General features: G+C 41.9%; 1 protein-coding gene across 1 annotated transcript in view; it reads right to left on the reverse strand.

The window, feature by feature from the left end:
• Positions 1-27,283, reverse strand: part of ripk4 (receptor-interacting serine-threonine kinase 4) — a 49,317-nt gene that overhangs the window by 14,850 nt on the left and 7,184 nt on the right. Inside the window, exon 2 of the mRNA XM_034179119.1 lies at positions 4,652-4,943. Within this exon, the coding sequence (XP_034035010.1) occupies positions 4,652-4,943 (292 nt within the window). The remainder of the gene's footprint in view (positions 1-4,651; positions 4,944-27,283) is intronic.

Raw genomic sequence — 27,283 nt, forward strand, 5'->3', positions numbered from 1 at the left:
GCTATATAAAAAAATTGATTGATTGATTGACTCCCCAGGAACCTACGCTAGGATCCTGTTTGTGGACTTCAGCTCTGCATTCAACACCATCCTTCCGGCTTTGCTCCAGGACAAGCTTTCTCTGCTCCACTTGCCCGACTCCACCTGCAGGTGGATCACAGACTTCCTGACAGACCGGAGTCAGCGGGTGAGGCTGAGAAAGAACGTCTCGAACACTCGGGCTCTCAACACAGGATCTCCACAGGGCTGTGTCCTTTCCCCTCTGCTCTTCTCCCTGTACACTAACTGCTGCACCTCCAGCCACGACTCTGTAAAGCTCATCAAGTTGGCGGACGACACCATCCTCATCGGACTCATTTCGGATGGGGATGAGTCTGCCTACAGGAGGGAGGTGGACCGGCTGGTGACCTGGTGCAGCAGCAACAACTTGGAGCTCAACGCCCAGAAAACAGTGGAGATGATCGTGGACTTCAGGAAAGCCACAGCCTCCCCCGCCCTCCCTCGCCCTCACCAACAGCCCCATCACCACTGTGGTCTGTCACTGCTTCCTTGGCACCACCATCACCCAGGACCTCAAGTGGGAGTCAACCATTAGCTCCTTCATCAAGAAGGCCCAGCAGAGGATGTACTTCCGGCCAAGCTGCCTATCCAGCTGATGGTGCAGTTCTACACGACCATCATCGAGTCCATCCTCTGCTCCTCCATCACGGTGTGGTACGCCGGGACCACAGCCAGGGACAGACACAGACTGCAGCGCATTGTGGCCTCTGCTGAGAAGGTGATCGGCTGTAGCCTTCCATCTCTCCATGACCTGCACGTCTCCAGGACTCTGGGCCAAGCAGGTCGGATCACAGCTGACCCTTCTTACCCTGCACACAGTCTATTCAAACCACTCCCCTTGGGCAGAAGGCTACGGTCCATCCGGACCAGAACCTCCCGCCATAAGAACAGTTTCTTCCCCTCTGCCGTTAGACTCATGAACTCCTCATAACTCAATCACCTTAAGCTTAACTCTGTCACTTTATCATTTTATCACGGGTCACTTTAGACAATGTACTTTGGTTTTTAATTGCACTCCTCCCACTGCACTGTTTTTCTGTTTGTGTTGTTGTACATAGCCTTTCATATTTCAATTTCATATTTTATCTTATTTTAGCACATATTTTATCTTAGCATTTTATATTGCTCTCTGTTTAATGTTGCACCATTATACCAAAGCAAATTCCTAGTCTGTGAATCCTGTTCATTGGCAATGGCAATAAACGTCTGAGTTCTGAGTTCTTCTTTTGGGCTGTCTGGTTGTCTTGGTGGTTTTCCTCACTCTTCTCCTTATGCACAGTCACTTAATTTTTGAGAACTGTCTACTCCACACAGATTTACCATAGAGTGCCAAACTGTTTGTATTTCTTCATAACTGATGTAAATAAAGTTCAAGACATATTGAGTGACTTGGAAATGTTCATGTATCCATCTCCTGACTTGTATGAAGAAAACTTGCAATTAAACTGATTATTTACAGGTATTATACCAAAGGGGCTGATTACTTATGCAACCCATCATCTTGGGTTTTATATTTTTAATTATTTGACATCAGGTTGTAGAGATTTACTTTCAGTTTCAGTCTAAGGAAGATAATTTTAGAAAAATTTATATACCTGATTTACTTTTTGTATATGAAATGCCATAAACAAATTAAAATGTGTGAAATACCAAGGGGCTGAATACTTTTGCAAGCCACTGTATACATTTGATTTGTTTATGTACGCTAAGCTTTGAAACAGTCCATCATCCAAATTGAGGCAATGAGTGTGTGTGGGCTGCAGCAGCATTTCCACCGTGCAGCCAAGCTCGGGGGGTGGGGCGTGTGTCATGTGTGCAGATGATTTCATTTCAGTTTCTGTCCGTGTATGCATAGACTCTGGAGTGGCCTTGACGACCGCAGACTGTACGGGAGCACAAATGAAGAGGAGCCAGATTTCAACGGCCTTCACCAAGGCAGACCAAGAACCGGACTGTCACTCTGTCAGAGCTCCAGCATTCCTCTGTGCCCAGCCAGACCCCAGACCTGAAAATCTCTGGAGAGATTTGTAAATGGCTGTGCACCGACATTACTCATCCAGCCTAGTGGAGCCTGAGAGGTACTGCAATAAGGAATGGGTAAAACTGCCCAATGATATGTGTGTCAAGCTTGTGGCATCAATTTTAAGAAGACTTGAGGCTGTAATTGCTGCCACAGGTGCATCAAGAAAGTATTGAGCAAAGGGTGTGAATACTTACGTACTTGCGATTTCTTAAGTTTTTTTATTTTTAATAAATCGGTAAAAATTAAAAAAAAACTTTTAATGTTGTCACTATGGGGTGTTGTGAGTAGAATTTTGAGGGAATATAATGAATTTACTGCATTTTGGAATAAGGCTGTAACATAACAAAATGTGGAAAAAGCGCTATAAATACTTTCTGGATGCACTGTATTCAGACACACACACACAAGCACACACAGAGTTTATGGGAGCAACACTCGTGAGGAATTGACTGCTACACTGTGGTTCATGTCTTTGGACATGATTCAGCCAGTAGGTGTCTCAGTGTTGAGGTCCCAGTGGGTGGAGAAGGTCTATGAGATGCCCAAATTTCACCTAGCTGTGGCGCATACATAGTTCTTTTCAAGAGGTGTGAATGGACTAATTTCTCGCCTGTGTGGTTGTTATAAAAGGAGCCAATGTGATGTAGTCAGACATATGGTGTAATAGTGGATGTGGCAATGTGTGACACCAGCTCACGTTACCAGAACTAACCACAGAATATACGAACACAGTAGGAACCAGAACACATCCCTGAGGTACCCCAGAATTTGCAGTGTAAGCGTTAGCACAGTAAATTAAGTGTTCAATTCAAAAACATATGATATTTATTCAGGTTGGCTTGGTCTTATACTAACTTATCTTGAACACCAGATCATTAATAATGACTTGTGCATAAATAGATCAAATCAGGAAGGGGGAAAATATTTTTTCATGAACCTTTATCCTTGCAGCTGTGATATTTGGTACTTTGTGTAATTAGTGCCACACTAACAACAGAGCAGTTGACTTGACAGGAAATACTAAGCGCCCCTTCACACATAACACGACTGAAGCCAACTAGTGCACGAAGGAGAATTACATGCCATTTGTGAAAAATCAGAGCTGCCTCAAAGGCTTTGTACACGTGCTCATTCGACCCTCCTCTCTCGGCAGGTGTTGGCCAAATTCCAGGTGTCACACACGAACATCTAACACCGCTCGCTGCACACTTATAAAAGCCCTCTATTCTGCTAATCGTGTCTGTGAAAACTGTCAAAGTACAACACGAGTGTGGCGTCACCTAGCAACACACATGAGCGTAACTGTGCCAACTCCCTCCACGCACATGTACACACACAAATGGCATGTGGAGTGTGTTGTTGCCATCCGCTCCCCACTTCCCCCCACACAAATGGCTTAATAATAATAATACAAACATAACATTAAAATCACAGAACAAAGCAACACAGAGTGAGCCTTTTTTTCTGTGACTTGCCAAGGTCCGCTGACAGAGGTGGGCGTGTCCCCCTGTGATGTGCAGCTGTTCATATATCTGTGTTTGCAAGTCATAGCTTGGAAACACCTGTACTTGCTTGTAGGATATTAAGTCGCATAACTACATCATGAAGCGCAGACATCAGCATGCTGTCCTCACGTGGAAATAAATTAAAACACATATTGCTTCAGCTGACCGCTGCAACAGCGCACCGCAATGCTGGTGAATATCATGCCATGCAGGAAATCACCCCACAGGACACCCCCATAAAGCGCATGTCACTGCAAGATTTCCCCACATTACAATAATTAAAACACAGCTCACATTTGCAGCGGGTCACTGCGTGCCGGCTGATGTGTTCACAACACCATGAGACAGGAGCTGGCCAGCTCGAGCGCATCAAGTAATTCATATAAAACATGAGAGAACAGTAATCTACATCATTTCATTACTTCCTGGTGTACATCTAGGCGGAGGCTAAATCTGATCTTTATAACAGGAATTAAGTATTACGTATAAATTGTAGTGTTTTATTAATTTTTCCCTCCGCTGCCGTGTGCATGACTTTCCACATTCTCGCACTGTGTTCGTGCGCTCGAACACGAGCGTGCACCAAGCCGTCACCGCGGTATTGTGCACGCCTGTCCCACCGTGCACCCCTCCCGACAGCAGGTGGAATGTTTCGTGGTTCCCCATTTCGTTTGTGGACCACAGATTTTCTTTCGGTTTCTGCGTCTTTCGTGTTATGTGTGAAGGGGCCCTAAAATTCCTGTCATATTTCCTTCACAGCTTAAATTTGCATAAGCACCATCATGTTCCTGGTAAAAAGACATGAAAGAGAATGACACAACTTTGCAAGAACATTCTTTGTGGGTGTGTGAACCAGTCAGCAACCGGGAAACAGTGCTGCATATCTATATCATGATCACAGACGCCCAATAGATCATCTGAAAAGTATGTTGAGAAATTGTTACGTCTTTCTGTAAATGTCCTACAACTTCCTCCACAAAGGAAATGCATTATTGAACAACCCAACACTCATTTTACACATTGTATCTGAAGAGTCAAGGAGGTGATCAGATTAGTTCTCTACCTTAACATGATAGTGGGCGTCCAGTAGGATGTTGGCTGGCTTCAGGTCCAAGTGGAGCAGAGGAGGGTTCATGCAGTGCAGGAAGTTCATTCCCACTGCCGTCTCGTGGATGATACGGAAACGGAGCTCCCATGGCAACGGCTCAGTGGCCAGCAGGGTCTCCAGTGATCCCGTCTCCATGTACTCCATGACGAGGCCTTGAGGATCTTCACAGATCCCATAAACAGGCAGGATGTACCGGAACTTGGCCGCTTCCATTTTTCTTGCCTCCTCCAGCAGCTCTGAACGATCCCTGTAATTTTAACAAAAATCTAAATTAAAGTAATTGTTTTCAACATGTTCTATTTCTTCTAAGACTAAAAATTAAAATTCAGGGATGACATGAAATTTCAACTTTTAATTCAAAAACACAATCAAAGCTTTGTTTACAGAAGTGCATCAAACTGCCTGGCAACAGCACTCCAGAAAACTTTGATTTGTTTTACGTTTACAGCCAAAGTGATGAACTGTAGTATGTGGCACCTTGAGGCAGTTGTGGTCACAAGTTTACATATATTTCTGTGCAGAAATTATATGGTAATATTATTACTTTTTTGTGGGGCAGAATGATTTTACAACATACATCTTTTATTTGCTGGGATAGGCTTTGCCCCCCCATGACTCTTAATTACAATAAGTGGATGTTGAAAATGGACAGATGGATGGATGTTTTTATAAGCAGTCTTCAATAATCAAGCAATACAAACACAGACAGGTGAGGGAAGCCATCAAGATACCAATACAACTCTGAAAACATTATATGGACTGCAGGCTAAGCGACCAAATGTATAATCCATTGTCTTAAGTTTATTCATATTTAGTGAGGGGAAACATGCATATTTACTTCTACGGGATCCTCTCCATTCACCCTATTGAGATATCCCATAATTCCTGGCATGCCAGAGAGGCACTGCAGTCAAAACAACATACTGAAAATACATCAATCAATCAATCAATTAATTTTATTTATACAGCGCCAAATCACAACAAACAGTTGCCCCAAGGCGCTTTATATTGTAAGGCAAGGCCATACAATAATTATGTAAAACCCCAACGGTCAAAACGACCCCCTGTGAGCAAGCACTTGGCTACAGTGGGAAGGAAAAACTCCCTTTTAACAGGAAGAAACCTCCAGCAGAACCAGGCTCAGGGAGGGGCAGTCTTCTGCTGGGACTGGTTGGGGCTGAGGGAGAGAATCAGGAAAAAGACATGCTGTGGAGGGGAGCAGAGATCGATCACTAATGATTAAATGCAGAGTGGTGCATACAGAGCAAAAAGAGAAAGAAAGGGTGTAAATACATGATGACAATTGCAAATTAACATTATACTCCCCCCAAAAAATTATACTTCCTTTTATGCCTTTCATCACATTCATAAGAGACTGCTGTATGAGACCCCTGAAAACTTGCTAAAACAAGCATTCCGTGTCTGCTACGTTTAACCTGCGTGGAACTTCATAAATGCAAACCAAATTTCAGACACACACACATATATATATATATATATATATATATATATATATATATATATATATATATATATATATATATATATATATATATATATATATATATACATACATATACACACACACACACACACACACATAAACTAATTCATGCATTTATTTCCTCTAGGCTGGACTATTGTAATTCATTATTATCAGGTTGTCCTAAAAGTTCCCTGAAAAGCCTTCAGTTAATTCAAAATGCTGCAGCTAGAGTACTGACGGGGACTAGAAGGAGAGAGCATATCTCACCCATATTGGCCTCTCTTCATTGGCTTCCTGTTAATTCTAGAATATAATTTAAAATTCTTCTTCTTACTTATAAGGTTTTGAATAATCAGGTCCCATCTTATCTTAGGGACCTCATAGTACCATATCACCCCAATAGAGCGCTTCGCTCTCAGACTGCAGGCTTACTTGTAGTTCCTAGGGTTTGTAAGAGTAGAATGGGAGGCAGAGCCTTCAGCTTTCAGGCTCCTCTCCTGTGGAACCAGCTCCCAATTCAGATCAGGGAGACAGACACCCTCTCTACTTTTAAGATTAGGCTTAAAACTTTCCTTTTTGCTAAAGCTTATAGTTAGGGCTGGATCAGGTGACCCTGAACCATCCCTTAGTTATGCTGCTATAGACGTAGACTGCTGGGGGGTTCCCATGATGCACTGTTTCTTTCTCTTTTTGCTCTGTATGCACCACTCTGCATTTAATCATTAGTGATTGATCTCTGCTCCCCTCCACAGCATGTCTTTTTCCTGGTTCTCTCCCTCAGCCCCAACCAGTCCCAGCAGAAGACTGCCCCTCCCTGAGCCTGGTTCTGATGGAGGTTTCTTCCTGTTAAAAGGGAGTTTTTCCTTCCCACTGTAGCCAAGTGCTTGCTCACAGGGGGTCGTTTTGACCGTTTGGGTTTTTCAGTAATTATTGTATGGCCTTGCCTTACAATATAAAGCGCCTTGGGGCAACTGTTTGTTGTGATTTGGCGCTATATAAATAAAATTGATTTGATATATATATATATACACACACACACACACACACATAGACCTGCAATACACCTAGTGGTGCAACCTGGACACATCTTCAGTGACTCTCCCAAGATCACTGGGTGTTTCGGGTCTTAGTCATACACCCTCACTCGGGCGACCCAGCCGGGGGTAATCAGTCCCCCGACTTGTGTCCAGGTAGCGCACTACGCCACGCCTCCACCCTCCTCAACCAGAGCCACCTTGAGGCCTTCTCAGCTGCTTCCAAGATGTTCTTGGTGGCTCTTTGCCTATGCAGTCCGCAAATCCCAAGGAGTCCAAGGAAGCGGTGTAAGGATGTGCCTGCAAAGCCCCTGCAGCCCACCTCAATTGGCTCGCAGCGGGCATTCCAACCGTTCCTCCGGCACTCAGCCACAAGCTCTGCATATTTTGGTCTCTTCCTCTCCTGGGCTTCCTCCATTCTGTCCTCCCAGGGAACTGTTAGCTCAAGGAGCACCACCTGCTGGCTGGACATTGACATCAACACCATGTCTGGACAGAGTGTCATGGCTGCGATGTTGTCCGGGAATTGCAACTGTCTCCCCAGATCGACCAAGAGCTGCCAGTCTCTTGCTGTTGTAAGCAGGCCCCCTTGAGTCTTCTTGGAAGGCTGAGGTTTCTCCCCTGCTCGAACAAAAGCAATTGTGCTCTTGGTTGGTTGTTGTCCCTTACTGATGTTGATGCCGGTACAGATGGTGTCTGCTATTGCCCGCAGGACCTGGTCATGGCGCCAGTGATACCTCCCATCTCCCAGGGTCTTTGAGCAACAGCTGAGGATGTGTTCTAAGGATCCCTTCTTCTGGCAGAGCTGGCACACAGGTGCCAGTAAATAAGCTTGTCTTCATCCCACTCCCTTCCAAGCTGTCCTCTCGCTACTGCTATAAGTGTGAATATTGTATATGATGTATATGATAATTTGTTTTGTTTTTATATTGCCGGCTTGGAATAAACTAAACATTATATATATATATATATATATACACACACACATACATACATACATACATACATACATACACACACACACATATACACACACACACACGAGGTCTATTAGAAAAGTATCCGACCTTATTATTTTTTTAAAAAACCATATGGATTTGAATCACGTGTGATTGCGTTAGACAAGCTTGAACCCTCGTGCACATGTGTGAGTTTTTTCACGCCTGTCGGTTGTGTCATTCGCCTGTGAGCAGGCTTTGTGTGAGGTGTGGTCCACCCCTCTCGTCTATTTTTTATTGCAAATAAATGTCTGAATGATTTGGAGCTTTGCTGCATCAATTTCTTTCCAGAAACTGAGAGAGACCTCCAGGTGGACACCGTTCGGAAAATTAACATGGCTTTCAGGGACGATTTTATGTGGATTAAACAGATTACGGGGTGTTACTGCCGCTTTAAGGACGGCCCACAACTGCTGAGAGCGCAGCGTGCTCCCAGCCCCCATCGACAGGCTGACACCCTGCTGGAACAACTTTCACAAAAAGGCAGAAGATGTGGACATCAGCACTTTTTCCGGCACATTCCACCGTTACAGGAGTTTTTTTCATGGAAAGAAAAGCGGAGGGATGCGCCACGGCTCCGTTCATTATGCGGGACAAAACCACCTCGGTGTTGGTCTCTCAGGACATCTTTGAGGTGGATTTCAGACGGATTCCGGTTGCTTTCCAGTCATGTGAATATCCGATTGTGATTGTGCATGAGCTGGACCTGCCCCAACATGTCCTGGAAGGCTTCATCACGGTGTTGCTTTGCGCCGAGCGGCTGCACCGCGACGCGCGGTGGAGCAGCTTCTCTTTCCATGACAAAAACTCCTGTAACAGTGAAATGTGGCGTTCATTTTTAAACTGGACGCTGTATTGATCCGGTATGTTGTCTGACTAGCACAGGAATTATGAAAAGACGTGGACATCAGCACTTTTTCTGGCACATTAAGACAGACGTGCGGAGTTCCGCGCATTGCGGTACAGCCGCTCGGCGCAAAGCAACGCCGTGATGAAGCCTCACAGGACATGTTCTGGCATGTCCAGCTCATGCACAATCACAATCGGATATTCACACGACTGGAAAGCAACCGGAATCCGTCTGAAATCCACCTCAAAGACGTCCTGAGAGACCAACACCGAGGTGGTTTTGTCCCGCGTAATGAACGGAGCCGTGGCGCGTCCCTCCGCTTTTCTTTCCATGAAAAAAACTCCTGTAACAGTGGAATGTGCCGGAAAAAGTGCTGATGTCCACATCTTCTGCCTTTTTGTGAAAGTCAGACGAGGTCCCGGATCAACAAAGCCTTCACGTTGGAAATGATCTGGTTGTTCCAGCGGGGTGTCAGGCTGTTGATGGGGGCTGGGAGTGCACCACGCTCTCAGCAGTTGTGGGCCGTCCTTAAAGCAGCAGTAACACCCCGTAATCTGTTTAATCCCCATAAAATCGTCCCTGAAAGCCATATTAATTTTTCAAACGGTGTCCACCTGGAGGTCTCTCACAGTTTCTGGAAAAAAAATTGATGCAGCAAAGCTCCAAATCGTTCATTTATTCACAATAAAAAATAGACGAGAGGGGTGGACCACACCTCACTCAAAGCCTGCTCACAGGCGAATGAAGCAACCGACAGGCGTGAAAAAACTCACGCATGCGCACGAGGGTTCAAGCTTGTCTGACGCAATCACACGTGATTCAAATCCATATGGTTTTTGAAAAAAATAATAAGGTCGGACACTTTTCTAACAGACCTCTATATATATATATATTATTTTGGAACAAACAGATTCTCGCGTGTTTACATAAAACAAACGGAATAACAATTTCTAAATCCTAGATAATATTTTAACAAGAGTTTTACGCACAATATACAAAGAGTTTACCTTGCAATGTTAATGCTGTTGTCTGTGTGCAGCAGTTAAATTGTAGCCTTATCAGACAGACTCAGTGCATTTCTCAATGTTGTTGACATCTCACAGAGCGGTGAACTCTGAGATTTTGCATAATTTGAAACTCAATAAAGTGAATGCTACCAGACACGTAGAATTACATTTTTGCCTCTTCTGAGGTGACAAAAAGTGCATTTTTAGCTTTCCTCCACACACACTGTGTAGCCAGCCAGTTAGCCTGTGACAGTGCTTGCATGCTAAATCAATACACCATCAATTAAATCTGTTTCTGTCCTGAGTGAAAAGGTTAACCCCAAAACATCTAAAAGTAGAGCTCGATTGAAACATGTTGGAGTTCCCCTTTTAAAGTGAAATAAAACAGAGAAACATTATTATATTTAAAAGATGTAAAGTACCTAAATTGTTGGCAATTGCTTTTGTTAACTGATGAATTATGTCAGTATTACAGGTATACACTCTCATCCTGGCTCCATAGTTGAACACTGCAGCACCTCTGATGGAAGCGTCCACACTATTTTCCAACATGCACTTGTCTCAGAAGCCAACTTACAAATTAGTGACATAGTTCTGTTAAAATTGATGATCAGCCGTATTTATGTTTTGTTCTTGGTTCAGAATTACGTTACTCATCGTCCAGAGTGAACGCATCGCTATGGTTAATGTTTGCCAGAAGGGTTCCTTACAGACTGTAAATATGTCATCTCTAGATGCAGCAGTAATTACCAAACATGACTAAGTATGACAACCATGCGCTTAACGGGCGGAGTGTACTGTGGACATCTTAAGGACATTCCATTCAAACCAGGAATGCAGGAGCGGGGAACGGTAGGCCTGAACAGACCTCTTGTTCTCTGTTGCTTGCTCAACCTTTGCACACTTCCCTTTATCAGCGTACTGAAATACCTCAAACACATCCATGTGGGTCACATATGACCTCAGTATACACGCAACTGCAGCAAACAGAAAAACAAAAGTAATGTCTTAATGAGGGTGGATTACTAAGCTTTGTATTCACAGGCACAACACTCAAAGTCAGCTCCATCTTTCCACACTGTGGCACAAAGTTTGATAAAGGACAAATGTAGACACAAAACCATAACCTGGATTCTTTTCTGGGGTAAACAAGCCTTCACTGGAAAACTCCAAAATCTTTCCAAATATAGCTGTCTCATCCATCCATCCATTTTCTATACACACCTACTCCAATCTGTTGCAGTGCTCGTTGCCTAACAACACTGGTCAACAAAAGTTTTTCTACGGATCTGGAGTAATTTGGGGGCGCTGAACCCAAACTTGGTGTTAGTTTTTCCCAATCATATCAAGTTTTTGAGATATGAAAACATATTTCTCATATCAAGCATGGAAGCAAAACCTGCAGTCTCGCACGATATTACAGCCTGTTCACATTTCGCGAACCTGGTTTTAAAACTGTGTGTTTGAAGCTGCTTTTGTGCGTGATTAGAGCCATCAAATTCATGAGTGAATGAGCAACTTTTGCATAATCCATCAATACGGAACATACGCTGCAAAAAAGTGATGCGATAGACGAATTCTGAGCTCAGATTCAGCAATCCAAAATTACCCTAAATCAGTCGTCAACGTCCATGCAAGAATTATTTTTTTGTCCAGTGTAATCAATCAATCAATCAATCAATCAATTTTATTTATATAGCGCCAAATCACAACAAACAGTTGCCCCAAGGCGCTTTATATTGTAAGGCAAAGCCATACAATAATTACGTAAAAACCCCAAAAGTCAAAACGACCCCCTGTGAGCAAGCACTTGGCGACAGTGGGAAGGAAAAACTCCCTTTTAACAGGAAGAAACCTCCAGCAGAACCAGGCTCAGGGAGGGGCAGTCTTCTGCTGGGACTGGTTGGGGCTGAGGGAGAGAACCAGGAAAAAGACATGCTGTGGAGGGGAGCAGAGATCGATCACTAATGATTAAATGCAGAGTGGTGCATACAGAGCAAAAAGAGAAAGAAACAGTGCATTATGGGAACCCCCCAGCAGTCTAAGTCTATAGCAGCATAACTAAGGGATGGTTCAGGGTCACCTGATCCAGCCCTAACTATAAGCTTTAGCAAAAAGGAAAGTTTTAAGCCTAATCTTAAAAGTAGAGAGGGTGTCTGTCTCCCTGATCTGAATTGGGAGCTGGTTCCACAGGAGAGGAGCCTGAAAGCTGAAGGCTCTGCCTCCCATTCTACTCTTACAAACCCTAGGAACTACAAGTAAGCCTGCAGTCTGAGAGCGAAGCGCTCTATTGGGGTGATATGGTACTATGAGGTCCCTAAGATAAGATGGGACCTGATTATTCAAAACCTTATAAGTAAGAAGAAGAATTTTAAATTCTATTCTAGAATTAACAGGAAGCCAATGAAGAGAGGCCAATATGGGTGAGATATGCTCTCTCCTTCTAGTCCCCATCAGTACTCTAGCTGCAGCATTTTGAATTAACTGAAGGCTTTTCAGGGAACTTTTAGGACAACCTGATAATAATGAATTACAATAGTCCAGCCTAGAGGAAATAAATGCATGAATTAGTTTTTCAGCATCACTCTGAGACAAGACCTTTCTAATTTTAGAGATATTGTGTAAATGCAAAAAAGCAGTCCTACATATTTGTTTAATATGCGCTTTGAATGACATATCCTGATCAAAAATGACCTCAAGATTTCTCACAGTATTACTAGAGGTCAGGGTAATGCCATCCAGAGTAAGGATCTGGTTAAACACCATGTTTCTAAGATTTGTGGGGCCAAGTACAATAACTTCAGTTTTATCTGAGTTTAAAAGCAGGAAATTAGAGGTCATCCATGTCCTTATGTCTGTAAGACAATCCTGCAGTTTAGCTAATTGGTGTGTGACCTCTGGCTTCATGGATAGATAAAGCTGGGTATCATCTGCATAACAATGAAAATTTAAGCAATGCCGTCTAATAATACTGCCTAAGGGAAGCATGTATAAAGTGAATAAAATTGGTCCTAGCACAGAACTTTGTGGAACTCCATAATTAACCTTAGTCTGTGAAGAAGATTCCCCATTTACATGAACAAATTGTAATCTATTAGATAAATATGATTCAAACCACCGCAGCGCAGTGCCTTTAATACCTATGGCATGCTCTAATCTCTAATAAAATTTTATGGTCAACAGTATCAAAAGCAGCACTGAGGTCTAACAGAACAAGCACAGAGATGAGTCCACTGTCTGAGGCCATAAGAAGATCATTTGTAACCTTCACTAATGCTGTTTCTGTACTATGATGAATTCTAAAACCTGACAAACTCTTCAAATAGACCATTCCTCTGCAGATGATCAGTTAGCTGTTTTACAACTACCCTTTCAAGAATTTTTGAGAGAAAAGGAAGGTTGGAGATTGACCTATAATTAGCTAAGATAGCTGGGTCAAGTGATGGCTTTTTAAGTAATGGTTTAATTACTGCCACCTTAAAAGCCTGTGGTACATAGCCAACTAATAAAGATAGATTGATCATATTTAAGATCGAAGCATTAAATAATGGTAGGGCTTCCTTGAGCAGCCTGGTAGGAATGGGGTCCAATAGACATGTTGATGGTTTGGATGAAGTAACTAATGAAAATAACTCAGACCGAACAATCGGAGAGAAAGAGTCTAACCAAATACCGGCATCACTGAAAGCAGCCAAAGATAACGATACGTCTTTGGGATGGTTATGAGTAATTTTTTCTCTAATAGTTAAAATTTTATTAGCAAAGAAAGTCATGAAGTCATTACTAGTTAAAGTTAAAGGAATACTCGGCTCAATAGAGCTCTGACTCTTTGTCAGCCTGGCTACAGTGCTGAAAAGAAACCTGGGGTTGTTCTTATTTTCTTCAATTAGTGATGAGTAGTAAGATGTCCTAGCTTTACGGAGGGCTTTTTTATAGAGCAACAGACTCTTTTTCCAGGCTAAGTGAAGATCTTCTAAATTAGTGAGACGCCATTTCCTCTCCAATTTACGGGTTATCTGCTTTAAGCTGCGAGTTTGTGAGTTATACCACGGAGTCAGGCACTTCTGATTTAAAGCTCTCTTTTTCAGAGGAGCTACAGCATCCAAAGTTGTCTTCAATGAGGATGTAAAACTATTGACGAGATACTCTATCTCACTTACAGAGTTTAGGTAGCTACTCTGCACTGTGTTGGTATATGGCATTAGAGAACATAAAGATGGAAACATATCCTTAAACCTAGTTACAGCGCTTTCTGAAAGACTTCTAGTGTAATGAAACTTATTCCCCACTGCTGGGTAGTCCATCAGACTAAATGTAAATGTTATTAAGAAATGATCAGACAGAAGGGAGTTTTCAGGGAATACTGTTAAGTCTTCAATTTCCATACCATAAGTCAGAAGAAGATCTAAGATATGATTAAAGTGGTGGGTGGACTCATTTACTTTTTGAGCAAAGCCAATAAAGTCTAATAATAGATTAAATGCAGTGTTGAGGCTGTCATTCTCAGCATCTGTGTGGATGTTAAAATCACCCACTATAATTATCTTATCTGAGCTAAGCACTAAGTCAGACAAAAGGTCTGAAAATTCACAGAGAAACTCACAGTAACGACCAGGTGGACGATAGATAATAACAAATAAAACTGGTTTTTGGGACTTCCAATTTGGATGGACAAGACTAAGAGTCAAGCTTTCAAATGAATTAAAGCTCTGTCTGGGTTTTTGATTAATTAATAAGCTGGAATGGAAGATTGCTGCTAATCCTCCTCCTTGGCCCGTGCTACGAGCATTCTGACAGTTAGTGTGACTCGGGGGTGTTGACTCATTTAAACTAACATATTCATCCTGCTGTAACCAGGTTTCTGTAAGGCAGAATAAATCAATATGTTGATCAATTATTATATCATTTACTAACAGGGACTTAGAAGAGAGAGACCTAATGTTTAATAGACCACATTTAACTGTTTTAGTCTGTGGTGCAGTTGAAGGTGCTATATTATTTTTTCTTTTTGAATTTTTATGCTTAAATAGATTTTTGCTGGTTATTGGTGGTCTGGGAGCAGGCACCGTCTCTACGGGGATGGGGTAATGAGGGGATGGCAGGGGGAGAGAAGCTGCAGAGAGGTGTGTAAGACTACAACTCTGCTTCCTGGTCCCAACCCTGGATAGTCACGGTTTGGAGGATTTAAGAAAATTGGCCAGATTTCTAGAAATGAGAGCTGCTCCATCCAAAGTGGGATGGATGCCGTCTCTCCTAACAAGACCAGGTTTTCCCCAGAAGCTTTGCCAATTATCTATGAAGCCCACCTCATTTTTTGGACACCACTCAGACAGCCAGCAATTCAGGGAGAACATGCGGCTAAACATGTCACTCCCGGTCCGATTGGGGAGGGGCCCAGAGAAAACTACAGAGTCCGACAGAAGACTGCCCCTCCCTGAGCCTGGTTCTGCTGGAGGTTTCTTCCTGTTAAAAGGGAGTTTTTCCTTCCCACTGTAGCCAAGTGCTTGCTCACAGGGGGTTGTTTTGACCATTGGGGTTTTTCTGTAATTATTGTATGGCTTTGCCTTACAATATAAAGCGCCTTGGGGCAACTGTTTGTTGTGATTTGGCGCTATATAAAAAAATTGATTGATTGATTGATTGATTGACATTGTTTTTGCAAAGTTACACACCGATTCAATGTTAATTTTAGTGAACTCTGATTGGCGTAACTGGGTGTCATTACTGCCGACGTGGTCAGTAATCGACACAATTACTTAAGTAAAATTTTGCAAATATTAAAACACTTGTTTTTAGATCATCAGTAAGACAGAGTCTTTGAAACATCTTATTTTGAGTCATATCTGACATTACATTTGTTTTTCTTTTCTTTTTTAGCCTCACCACAAATTTTTAGGCTGCTGTTTTTTTTGTTTTTTTTAAAAAAGATGCAATACTTTCTATTTGTAAAATAAAGCTCAGAAATCTTTAGAAACTTTTCACTTGTTCTTCTGGCAGATTTATATACATTTTATTTTGTTTTTCCTTTATTCTTTTTTCAAGCTTTGTTACATAAAAAAAAAAAATAAAAAATCTGACAATGAATCAAGCGTGAAAACTTGTTCTGACCTTTATTTTACTAGTATTCGGCAGTGGTACTTTTACCGATAACAGCATCATTAAAATCTTACGTGATGTGTCAGGAAGAAACAAAAAGGATCAGCACTGTGCTCCCTTCCTCTTTGAAAACATACTGTAGCTGTTTAACACTTGGGGAAAAAAAATTGCACTCTAACACAACAACAGAGAAATACTTTCAAAGGAGAATCCATAAAACCACTGCTGTTTGTAAAAGCTGCGTGGAACTCAATCCGCAATGAATCACACTGAAACACTGATTCCTTTGTTTACTAATGCCAACATAAGCTGACAAAATGAGTGCAAATACAAGTTCATGACAAAACACACTGCAGTTTGCTGTACTGACATATAAAATGACTGAACAAACTAAGAACAGCAACCGTGTTTACACACCTCCCGTTCACATCTATTGTAGTGGGAAAAACTGCTTCACTGCACGGAAATTTCCATCTTGTTTTGTCTTTAATAAGAACACATCTTCTGTCTATCTAACACTGAAATTGCTCATTTATAGTTGTGTTACAGTGAGCACAGATAACCCCGAAACCTGACTGTCGATTAGCACTTAGCGGTGATAATGCTGAGCTGGTACACCACTAATATATATTGCATTGGCTCGTTTTGTTCCGTCCACCAAGGATGTAATAAAATCATTGGCGTTTGTCTGTCTGTCTGTTAGCAAGATTACATCAAAATTTTTGCACGGATTTTGATGAGATTTTCACAACAGATAGATATTTGGCCTTGGAAGACTCCATTAAATTTTGGAGGTGATCCGGATTCTGATTCTGGATCAAGATTTCACTTTCTATAGGCTTTGAAAGATTATGTGAGAAAAAAAACCCTCCTTCACAGATTCTCACCAAATTTGCAACACAAATAGATATTAGGGCGTGGAAGACTCCATTAAATTTTGGAGGTAATCATGATCCGGATTCTGGCTCAGGATTTGTTGAGAGTGATCCGGAGCAATATGCAGGTTCTGCAGCAGAAAGATACGACATCACGATGTAAAAGCAAGATCAGGAAGACACTATTTTGGTTCAGCTTGTGAATTAAATATTAGATTACAACATCTTGATCAGTCAGACCATCTTGGATCAGTATGCAATTATTGCATCATGTTGTGGAATCTGGCTCCAGGTAAAGTTTGGGTCACGATGTGAATCACATCTTTTATTTTGAGTCCTTGTCAACACTTGGCGGACGTCATAAATCTCAGATTGCTCTTGTTTGTTTGTTCCAAAACCCTGAAAAACAGACCTAAAGACCTGAAAATTTAATATGTTGAAATGTAAATATGGAGATTCCAAAAAAGGTTTAGCATGCTGAGATCAGGGCATCGTCACGATGTATACAAATAATTAAATTAAATTAAACAGTAATTTACACTCAACATACAGTTGACTGACAAGAGAGTATTAAACAAATACATAGTATTAATAAATAAAAATGCACATTTAAAATGATCTTAATTATTATCTAATTAATTGTTTTGACCTCTTGCTCCTCCATCTCCTCAAGGTGGTGCAAGCTGACTTTGCATAATGTATCAATTTTGCTTATTAGATTTGTATATATATATGATTTTAGGGTTTTACAAACATTTTGGCCATTAAACTTTATTTTTTATTTATTTTTTTTAAATAGCTCACTTAAAGTTAGCAAAACTAAATTTAGTGGAAGCTAAATGGTATGCTAATGGTTTTCAAAGTCAGCAGAAAAGCTAATCTGTTAACACAAAGTTAGCATGGCTCTAATTAGCTGAAATGTGCCCACCGCTGTTATTTATATACTTGAATTATTATAAAGCTTTTCTTAAACAGATGTTTAGTAACTATACCAGAGTACGAAGTTGCTACTAGGAAGGACATGTGGTGTAATTATTTATCGGCGTGGTTGGGGAGGGCAGGCGTGCAGTTGTTTGATAAATCCTTTACCTTATCCAAACCTCTGGTTCGTAGCTCTTCAGAATCAAACAGTGTTCCAGCTTTAACAGAAAGCCCCGGTAAAACCAGTTTGACAGGCTGTGTTGTTGTGCGCAGCACGGCGGCAGCCTGCAGGCCGAGCAGACAAAGGCGGCTTTGAGTGTCAGGCTGATGTTTGCGTGGCTCAGTGCGAGCTGCAGCCAGACGACTTCATCAGCTCCGCAGATGATTAGCGGCGATTATACGTTCACAGAGAGGGTCATTCACTTTATTTTACTAACATGGAAATGCACTAGCACAGTCCGTGGGCAGACTTTAGCCGTTCATTCACAATATTGTGATTGAATTCCAGAGGGCACAAATCAAGTGGAACGTTTCAAAACATTTGTTTCTGGTCACGTGATGTGATGAGTTCCATTTAGCGCACGTAACGTCCTTTTGATACGCACTACAGGAAAAGATTCTGAAACGCAGTTGTTGGAACAGGTTCAAAGTATTTCGGAACAGTGTTTTTTTGGCAGTGGATATTCTTCCGTGACCGGCAGTGGACTTACTTTAGCTATTTGTCCGGAACATGCTGTGATTGGTTGAGCGTAATGACATCATCATGTGGCGTACTTTAGCGGGTCACTGGGTTTTTAATATTTTCATGATGCAGTTCATTTTATTTTGCTATTCTAACCCTAACCATAACTCCCCCAGATCACCCCAGGCCCCCCTGTGCCACTCTCTAGTGCTCCCGCCACAGCGCGTTTTGGTCAAAGAGCCAAAGTCAGTCCTCTTCCGGTCACGGAAGAATAGCCACTTTGTTTTTTTGTTTTTGTTTTCCTGTTTCCTTCATCCCTCCTAATTCATGTGCGCCATGATTAGCTGTTTGATTTATTTTGTTCTTTTAGTACTTTGACACATTCTCCACTTCTGTTCTCAGTTACTCATATCTCACTGGGACAAATACTCAATTCATCAGCAAGCTTATCGATATCTATATTTATTGGTACCATACATTGTATTACACTGTAGTACAATATTCTCGGGAAACTGTGCCACTAACTCTGTTGTAAATGGCATAACACCTGTATACGTATTTAGACTTTTGAAATAAATTAAAAATGTTTGCTGTGAAAAAAAAAGGTGATTTATAAAGAAAGTTGACAGAAAATTCAAAATGTTACACTCAGTAGAATTTAAAACTGAATCATTTCATCATGACATTACAAATTTACACATCACGTAAACATTTTGCCTTGTATGTCATCTTATTATTCATGTATTAAAGAAACAAAATAAATAAAAGAAAATTGATCAGCAAGTAACAGACGCACTCAAAAGAATGTGACTTAAAACAACACACATGAAGCAAACAGAAGGAGAAGAAAACAAAAAACATTAGCCTCAAACTGTCATTTCTAATGTTTTTGTTTGTTTGTTTTATCTTTTTGTTTAACACCTCAGTATCCACTTAAACAGACAAACAAACAAAAAAATACTGATACAGCCAGATCCGCATTGGTATTTGGTGCACGTTAAGCCGGATACCCGTCCTGACACAACTCCATTGTCATCCAGAGAAACACACACAGCTGCTGGTGTTCCGAAAAGGTCTCCCATCCAAGTACTAACCAGGCCTCAGACTGCTGAGCTTCTGAGATCTGACGGGATCAGGCTCACACAGAGCAGACCGGCTGCATACGAGGTCTGTCCAAAAAGTAACGGACCTTTTAATTTTTTTCAAAAACTATATGGATTTGAATCAGGTGCGCTTGCATCAGACAAGCTTGAACCTTCGTGCGCATGCGTGAGTTTTTTCACACCTGTCGGTTGCGTCATTCGCCTGTGAGCAGGCTTTGAGTGAGCAGTGGTCCACCCCCCTCGTTGGATTTTTATTGCGAATAAGATGTCTGAACAATTTGGAGCTTTGCTGCATCAAATTTTTCCAGAAACTGTGAGAGACCTCCAGGTGGACAACATTCAGAAAATTCAGATGGCTTTCAGGGACGATTTTATGGGGATTACACAGATTAAGGAGTGTTACAGCCGGTTTAAAGACCGCCCACAGTGGCTGAGAGCGTGCCGCGTTCTGAGCGGCGATCGACAGGCTCAAACGACCAGATCATTTCCAAAGTGAAGGCTTTGTTGATCCGGGACGTCGTCTGACTACCACAGAAATGGCAGAAGGCGTGGACATCAGCACTTTTTCGGCACATTCCACTGTTACAGGAGTTTTTGTCATGGAAAGAGAAGCGGAGGAATGCGGCACAAAACCACCTCCATGTTGGTCTCACAGGACGGCTTTCGGTGGCTTTTCAGTCGTGTGACTATCCGAGAAATTGTGGATGAGCTGGACATGCCAGAACATGTCCTGTGAGGCTTCATCACAGCGTTGCTTTGCGCCATGCGGCTCCGTCCCGACGCGCGAATTCCTGTGGTTTTGTCCCGCGCCATTCGCGGCACGGTGGCGCATTCCTTCGCTCCTCTTTCCATGACAAAAACTCCTGTAACAGTGGAATGTGCCGAAAAAGTCTTGATGTCCATGTCTGTGGTAGTCAGACGACGTCCCGGATCAACACAGCGTTCAGTTTGGAAATGATCTGGTCGTTTCAGCCTGTCGATCGGCACTCGGAACACGCCGCGCTCTCAGCCACTGTGGGTGGTCTTTAAACCAGCTGTCACACTCTGTGTAATCCCCATAAAATCGTCCCTGAAAGCCATCTGAATTTAGCGAATGGTGTCCACCTGGAGGTCTCTCACAGTTTCTGGAAAAATTTGATGCAGTAAAGCTCCAAATCATTCAGACATTTATTTGCAATAAAAATCCGACAAGGGGGCTGGACCAGTGCTCACTCAAAGCCTGCCCACAGGCGAATGACGCAACCGACAGGCGTGAAAAAACTCATGCATGCGCACGAAGGTTCAAGCTTGGCTGATGCAAGCGCACATGATTCAAATCCATATAGTTTTTGAAAAAAATAAAAAGGTCCGTTACTTTTCGGACAGACCTCGTATGTTGTGAATGTATTCTTGCTAAATTTTAGGCCACTATCAATGCCTGTATGCTGGAATAAGGGACAGAACTTTTCAAATTATTGTTTATTACTTTCCATTCCAATCATACTCACAGGTCAAATGTTTGTTCACAGCCTTTGAACTGGCGCTTTGCACAGTTTATAGCTGCACATGAAGGCATTTTTGGCAAAATCACAAAGATTAAAATTGCGTGCAACTGGTTAAAGCTCGGTAGAAAAGACCGTTCAGAAGCGGCACATGCAAGTGGTAATATGGCGACCGATTGGCTTTAAAAACATTGGCTAATAAGCTACCCAGTGTTATATAGCTCAGTGGGAGACCCCACTGTCACCAGCCTGCAACCCCGGTGAGAGCGACAGCGAGCAAAGGCCATTTTTCGATTGCATATCGGTCGTAGACTCTGTGTAAACGGGGTGTAACTTGCTAACCGACTCCCACATGAAGTCAGGTGCTGCATCAAGGAAGTGGCAGACACATTTATAGGATATTATACAGGTTCAGCAAGTTGCTTTTTAATTGATGCAGTGCATGAAAGAAGAAAAGGAGGAAAACGTTGCCACGAACAGCGGGAGAAGAAGAAAACTAGAAGGGTGGAAATGAGAGTGGGGACTTTGAATGTTGGTAGTATGACTGGTAAAGGGAGAGAGCTGGCTGATATGATGGAGAGGAGAAAGGTAGACATATTGTGTGTGCAAGAGACCAAGTGGAAGGGAAGTAAGAGCAGGAGCATCGGCGGTGGGTACAAGTTGTTGTACCATGGTGAGGACAGGAAGAGAAATGGTGTTGGGGTCGTTTTAAAAGAAGAGTATGTTAAAAGTGTGTTGGAGGTTAAGTGAGTGTCTGACAGGGTGATAAGTGTGAAGTTGGAAATTGAAGGGGTGATGATGAATATCATCAGTGCATATGCCCCACAGGTAGGTTGTGAGATGAAGGAGAAAGAAGATTTCTGGAGTGTGTTAGATGAGGTGGTGGAGAGTGTGCCCAAGCATGAAAGAGTGGTGATAGGAGCAGACTTCAATGGGCATGTTGGTGAAGGGAACAGAGGTGATGAGGAAGTAATGGGTAGATATGGTATCAAGGATAGGAATGGGGAAGGACAGATGGTAGTTGATTTTGCAAAAAGGATGGAAATGGCTGTGGTGAACACCTACATTAAGAAAAGGGAGGAGCACAGAGTAACATATAAGAGTGGAGGAAGGTGCACACAGGTGGACTACATTCTTTATAGGAGATGCAAGCTAAAAGAAATCAGAAACTGTAAGGTGGTAGCAGGAGAGAGTGTCACTAGACAGCATAGGATGGTTGTTTGTAGGATGACTTTAGAGGTAAAGAAGAAGAAGTGAGAGCTCAACAAAGGATCAGATGGTGGAAGCTGAAGGAGGAAGACTGGTGTGTGAAATTTAGCGAGCAGGTGAGAGAAGGACTGGATGGAGGAGAAGCAATTTTGGACAACTGGAAAAGTACTGCAGATGTGGTGAGGGAGACAGCTAGGACAGTACTGGGTATGACATCTGGACAGTGGAAGGAAGACAAGGAGACTTGGTGGTGGAATGAAGAGGTCCAGGAAAGCATAAAGACAAAGAGGTTGGTGAAAAAGATTTGGGATAGTCAGAGAGATGAAGAAAGTAGACAGGAGTACAAGGAGATGCGGTGTAAGGCGAAAAGAGAAGTGGCAAAAGCAAAGGAAAAGGCATATTGCGAGCTGTACAAGAAGTTGAATAGTAAGGAAGGAGAAAAGGACTTGTACCGATTGGCCAGACAAAGGGACAGAGCTGGAAAGGATGTGCAGCAGGTTAGGGTGGTAAAAGATGCACATGGTAATGTGCTGACAAGTGAGGAGTGTGTGCTGAGAAGGTGGAGGGAATATTTTTAAGAGTTGATGAATAAAGAAAATGAGCGAGAGAAAAAGGCTGGATGATGTGGTGAGAGTAAATCAGGAAGTAAAAGAGATTAGCAAGGAAGAAGTGAGGGCTGCTATGAAGAGGATGAAGAGTGGAAAGGCAGTTGGTCCAGATGACATTCCAATGGAGGCATGGAAATGTCTAGGAGAGATGGCAGTAGAGTTTCTAACCAGATTGTTTAATAAAATCTTGGAAAGTGAGAGGATGCCTGAGGAGTGGAGACAAAGTGTGCTGGTTCCTATTTTCAAGAACAAGGGTGATGTGCAGAGCTGCAGTAACTACAGAGGCATAAAGCTGATCAGCCACAGCATGAAGTTATGGGAAAGAGTAGTAGAAGCTAGGCTTAGAAAACAGGTGAAGATCTGTGAGCAGCAATATGGTTTCATGCTGAGAAAGAGCACTACAGATGCAATGTTTGCTCTGAGAATAATGTTGGAAAAGTACAGAGAAGGACAGAAAGAGTTACATTGTGTGTTTGTGGACTTAGAAAAAGCTTATAATAGGGTGCCAAGAGAAGAGTTGTGGTATTGTATGAGGAAGTCTGGAGTGGCAGAGAAGTATGTTAGGGTAGTACAGGACATGTACAAGAATAGTGTGACAGCGGTGAGATGCGCAGTCGGAATGACAGACTCATTCAAGGTGGAGGTGGGATTACACCAAGGATCAGCTCTGAGTCCTTTCTTGTTTGCAGTGGTGATGGACAGGTTGACAGATGAGATCAGACAGGAGTCCCCATGGACTATGATGTTTGCAGATGACATTGTGATCTGTAGTGAGAGTAGAGAGCAAGTTGAGTCTAGTCTGGAGAAGTGGAGATATGCTTTGGAGAGAAGGGGAATGAAAGTCAGTAGAAGCAAGACTGAGTACATGTGTGTGAATGAGAGGGAGCCCAGTGGAATAGTGCAGTTACAAGGAGTAGAAGTGGTGAAAGTAGATGAGTTTAAATATTTGGGGTCAACTGTTCAAAGTAATGGAGAGTGTGGTAGAGAGGTGAAGAAGAGAGTGCAGGCAGGGTGGAGTGGGTGGAGAAAGGTGGCAGGAGTGATTTGTGACCGAAGAATATCAGCAAGAGTGAAGGGGAATGTTTACAAAACAGTAGTGAGACCAGCTATGTTGTATGGTTTAGAGACAGTGGCACTAACAAAAAGACAGGAGGCAGAGCTGGAGGTGGCAGAGCTGAAGATGTTGAGATTCTCTTTGGGAGTGACAAGAATGGACAAGATTAGGAATGAACATATCAGAGGGACAGCTCAGGTGGGACGGTTTGGAGACAAAGTCAGAGAGGCGAGATTGAGATGGTTTGGACATGTGCAGAGGAGGGACCCAGGGTATATAGGGAGAAGGATGCTGTGGCGACCCCTAACGGGAACAGCCGAAAGATAAAGAAGAAGATGAAAGTTACCTATACTTCATTGCTTCATCCTCATTACAGGTAGGCAGGCCCCACACAAATCTGAGCATGTACAGGTAGGCAGGCCCCACACAAATCTGAGCATGTACAGGTAGGCAGGCCCCACACAAATCTGAGCATGTACAGGTAGGCAGGCCCCACACAAATCCGAACATATACAGGTAGGTAGAGCAACAGAGCTTCTGAAATTGTCTGCGTGAGTAATCTGAAAATAAAACATGACATTAGTAAGCTTTATTGGCTAACATTAGTTTAGCCTTTAGCTGCAGTATGCTGAATCAATCACTCAGCGTGACTGAATGTTTTATATTTAGAAATTTTTCGATCCATTTTTATTTTTAACAAATAAATCTATACCATAGCTTTTTAATTGTTACTGCAAGAACAGTCTCAACTTTAGAAAACTTTTTTATTTTAATTTTTTTTGAACTATTTAGTAATCAGACCTTAAAGAAAATAGCACAGCACTGTTTCATTTTTCTTTGTATTTTAAGAAATATATTTCTTGTCCCACATCAGGAACATTTTAATAAAGATTCACAATGTTCAGAATTTTTTTTTCAGTGTCCAGAAACTCAGAATGTTTAATGTTCCTCTTTCTTTCGTCTTTTCATTTTTGTCTCATTTTACAACAAGGAGGAATGTTTTGAGGCCTGATCCTGAAGAGGGGATCTTAAATCACTGCCTGTCACAAGCCAGGAAAGTGGTTGGGAATGTCTTTGTAATTCTTGCCGAGAACCTTGTAAATACAGGCACACTTCAAAACGTCCAGTGATGGAGCTGAACACCAAAACCTCCAGTCCAGATTGAAAACAAGAAAAACCTTTGCTCTTCAAAATGTGAAGAAAGTGTCTCCAAAGACTCCACCAACAGGTCAAAGCTGCAGAGGAGACCTTCATCTGGTTAAATGTCCTGAGGGTCCAGCTCACCTGTCATCTCTGAAAATCAACAGATGCTATGCGTCTAAATAAAACAAAGTGTCTTTAAAGAGCAACTATTTTATTATTTCTGTTTCCTTTTATATTTTAACATTAAACGAATGAATCATTAAACATGTCCATGAAGTCAAATTTCAGTCAAAAAGACACTTGCACAGGTAGAAGCTCTGCCTCCATTGTGCATAATTTCAAAGCATTCACAATCACTAGAATAGTCAAATTCATATTTTACTAATTACTCTGTCCTGATTACAACATTACAAGAAATCACACAATCAAAGAAGACATAATTAAATGCCATAATGACTAAATTCAGAAATGATTTCATCTTGAGGTTTATGTCACAAGACTACATGTGCTAAAAAATAACCATCAAGAGTAAATGAAATGTGACTGTAGAAAATATACATTAATCTTTAACAGATACACTGTAGCCATTGTTACATCATCTCCTGTTGTGTTTGTAATAAATATTTATATTTATTTACGGCGTTTTTTTTTTACCTGGTTGAAAAGCAGATATAAATGAATCTACTAGACTTAAAAATGTACACATTACTTTTCATGCCATTTTATTTGTTTAAAAATAAATATCCAAGCTTGATTATCATGTTAATCAAGAAATCATCTGAAACAACAGATGAGTTATGATTTTAATTTACAGGTGAACATCAAAAATTTCTAAAGAATTTTTTTTTAACACTTCAAACTATATTAATTACAAGTTTTCTAAGAAATGTTTTTAACTTCAAAATGTATAGTAATTACAAATTATTCTTGAGGTTTAAAAAAAACATTTAAGTATTTTCTTTAGAAAACTGCTGTGTATAAATTAGCAGTTCTGATGCTCATCTGACACACATTTCTGCATTCTGTTGTCTTCCGTGTTTTGGCCTGATGCCTTGTTTCACGTCACAGTGCTCAGTGGAGGTGAAAGTTGGATTGAGTTGAACTTTGACCGTGGTGAGTTTGACGGCAAGCGGTGGTGCGCACTCACAGCAGAGTGTCATGCAAGCTCGGTTGTTGGGCAATGCAGCATTTGCACAAAGCTTCTCATTGAAAATAATGGGTTTTAGAGTGACGCATGCGGCATTTGCATGCTCGTGTGAAAGGCCTTTTACTCCTTTTACTGCAGGGTTAACAGGAGGAGTGCATCAGGAGCCTGGACGCAAAATGGCCACATTCCGCACTAGTCCTCTAACCACCGAGCCACCACACCCACTTCATCATCTTTATGTCTCTTTTAATTTGGTAAGTTACAAAATGATATAATTTATTATTTTTGAGTTATTGCTTATACAAGCTGGCTGGGATGGCTCAACCCACTCACTCACCCACTGATCTATAGTTTTGATTTAACCAGCATTGTTGCCATTGTGTTCTGCACACTTGGGCAACCTTGAAGTTTATTTTGCTGGTAAGAATATAACTGGGCTGGTTTGAGATCAGTTTTTTTTATATACAAGGTCTGTTAGAAAACTATCCGACCTTTTTATTTTTTTCAAAAACCATATGGATTTGAATCACGTGTGATTGCATCAGCCAAGCTTGAACCTTCGTGCGCATGCGTGACTTTTTTCACACCTGTCGGTTGCGTCATTCTCCTGTGGGCAGGCTTTGAGTGAGCACTGGTCCACCCCCCTCGTCGGATTTTCATTGTCAGGAAAATGGCTGAGCGATTGGAGCAGCGCTGAATCAAATTTTTCCAGGAACTGTGAGAGACAGCCAGGTGGAAACCATTCAGAAGATTCAGACATGTCTCCTATCTCGTGTGTTGCAGTCACTCAGATTTCTTCCCCATGGGCCTTTAAGGACTTTCTTCTCGACTATGTTTTAGCCCAAATTAGAACTAAAAATAAATCAATAAAAACATCTGGACAGGTGAAACCA

This window comes from Thalassophryne amazonica, chromosome 9 (genome assembly GCF_902500255.1).
Source record: "Thalassophryne amazonica chromosome 9, fThaAma1.1, whole genome shotgun sequence".
Taxonomy (NCBI): domain Eukaryota; kingdom Metazoa; phylum Chordata; class Actinopteri; order Batrachoidiformes; family Batrachoididae; genus Thalassophryne; species Thalassophryne amazonica.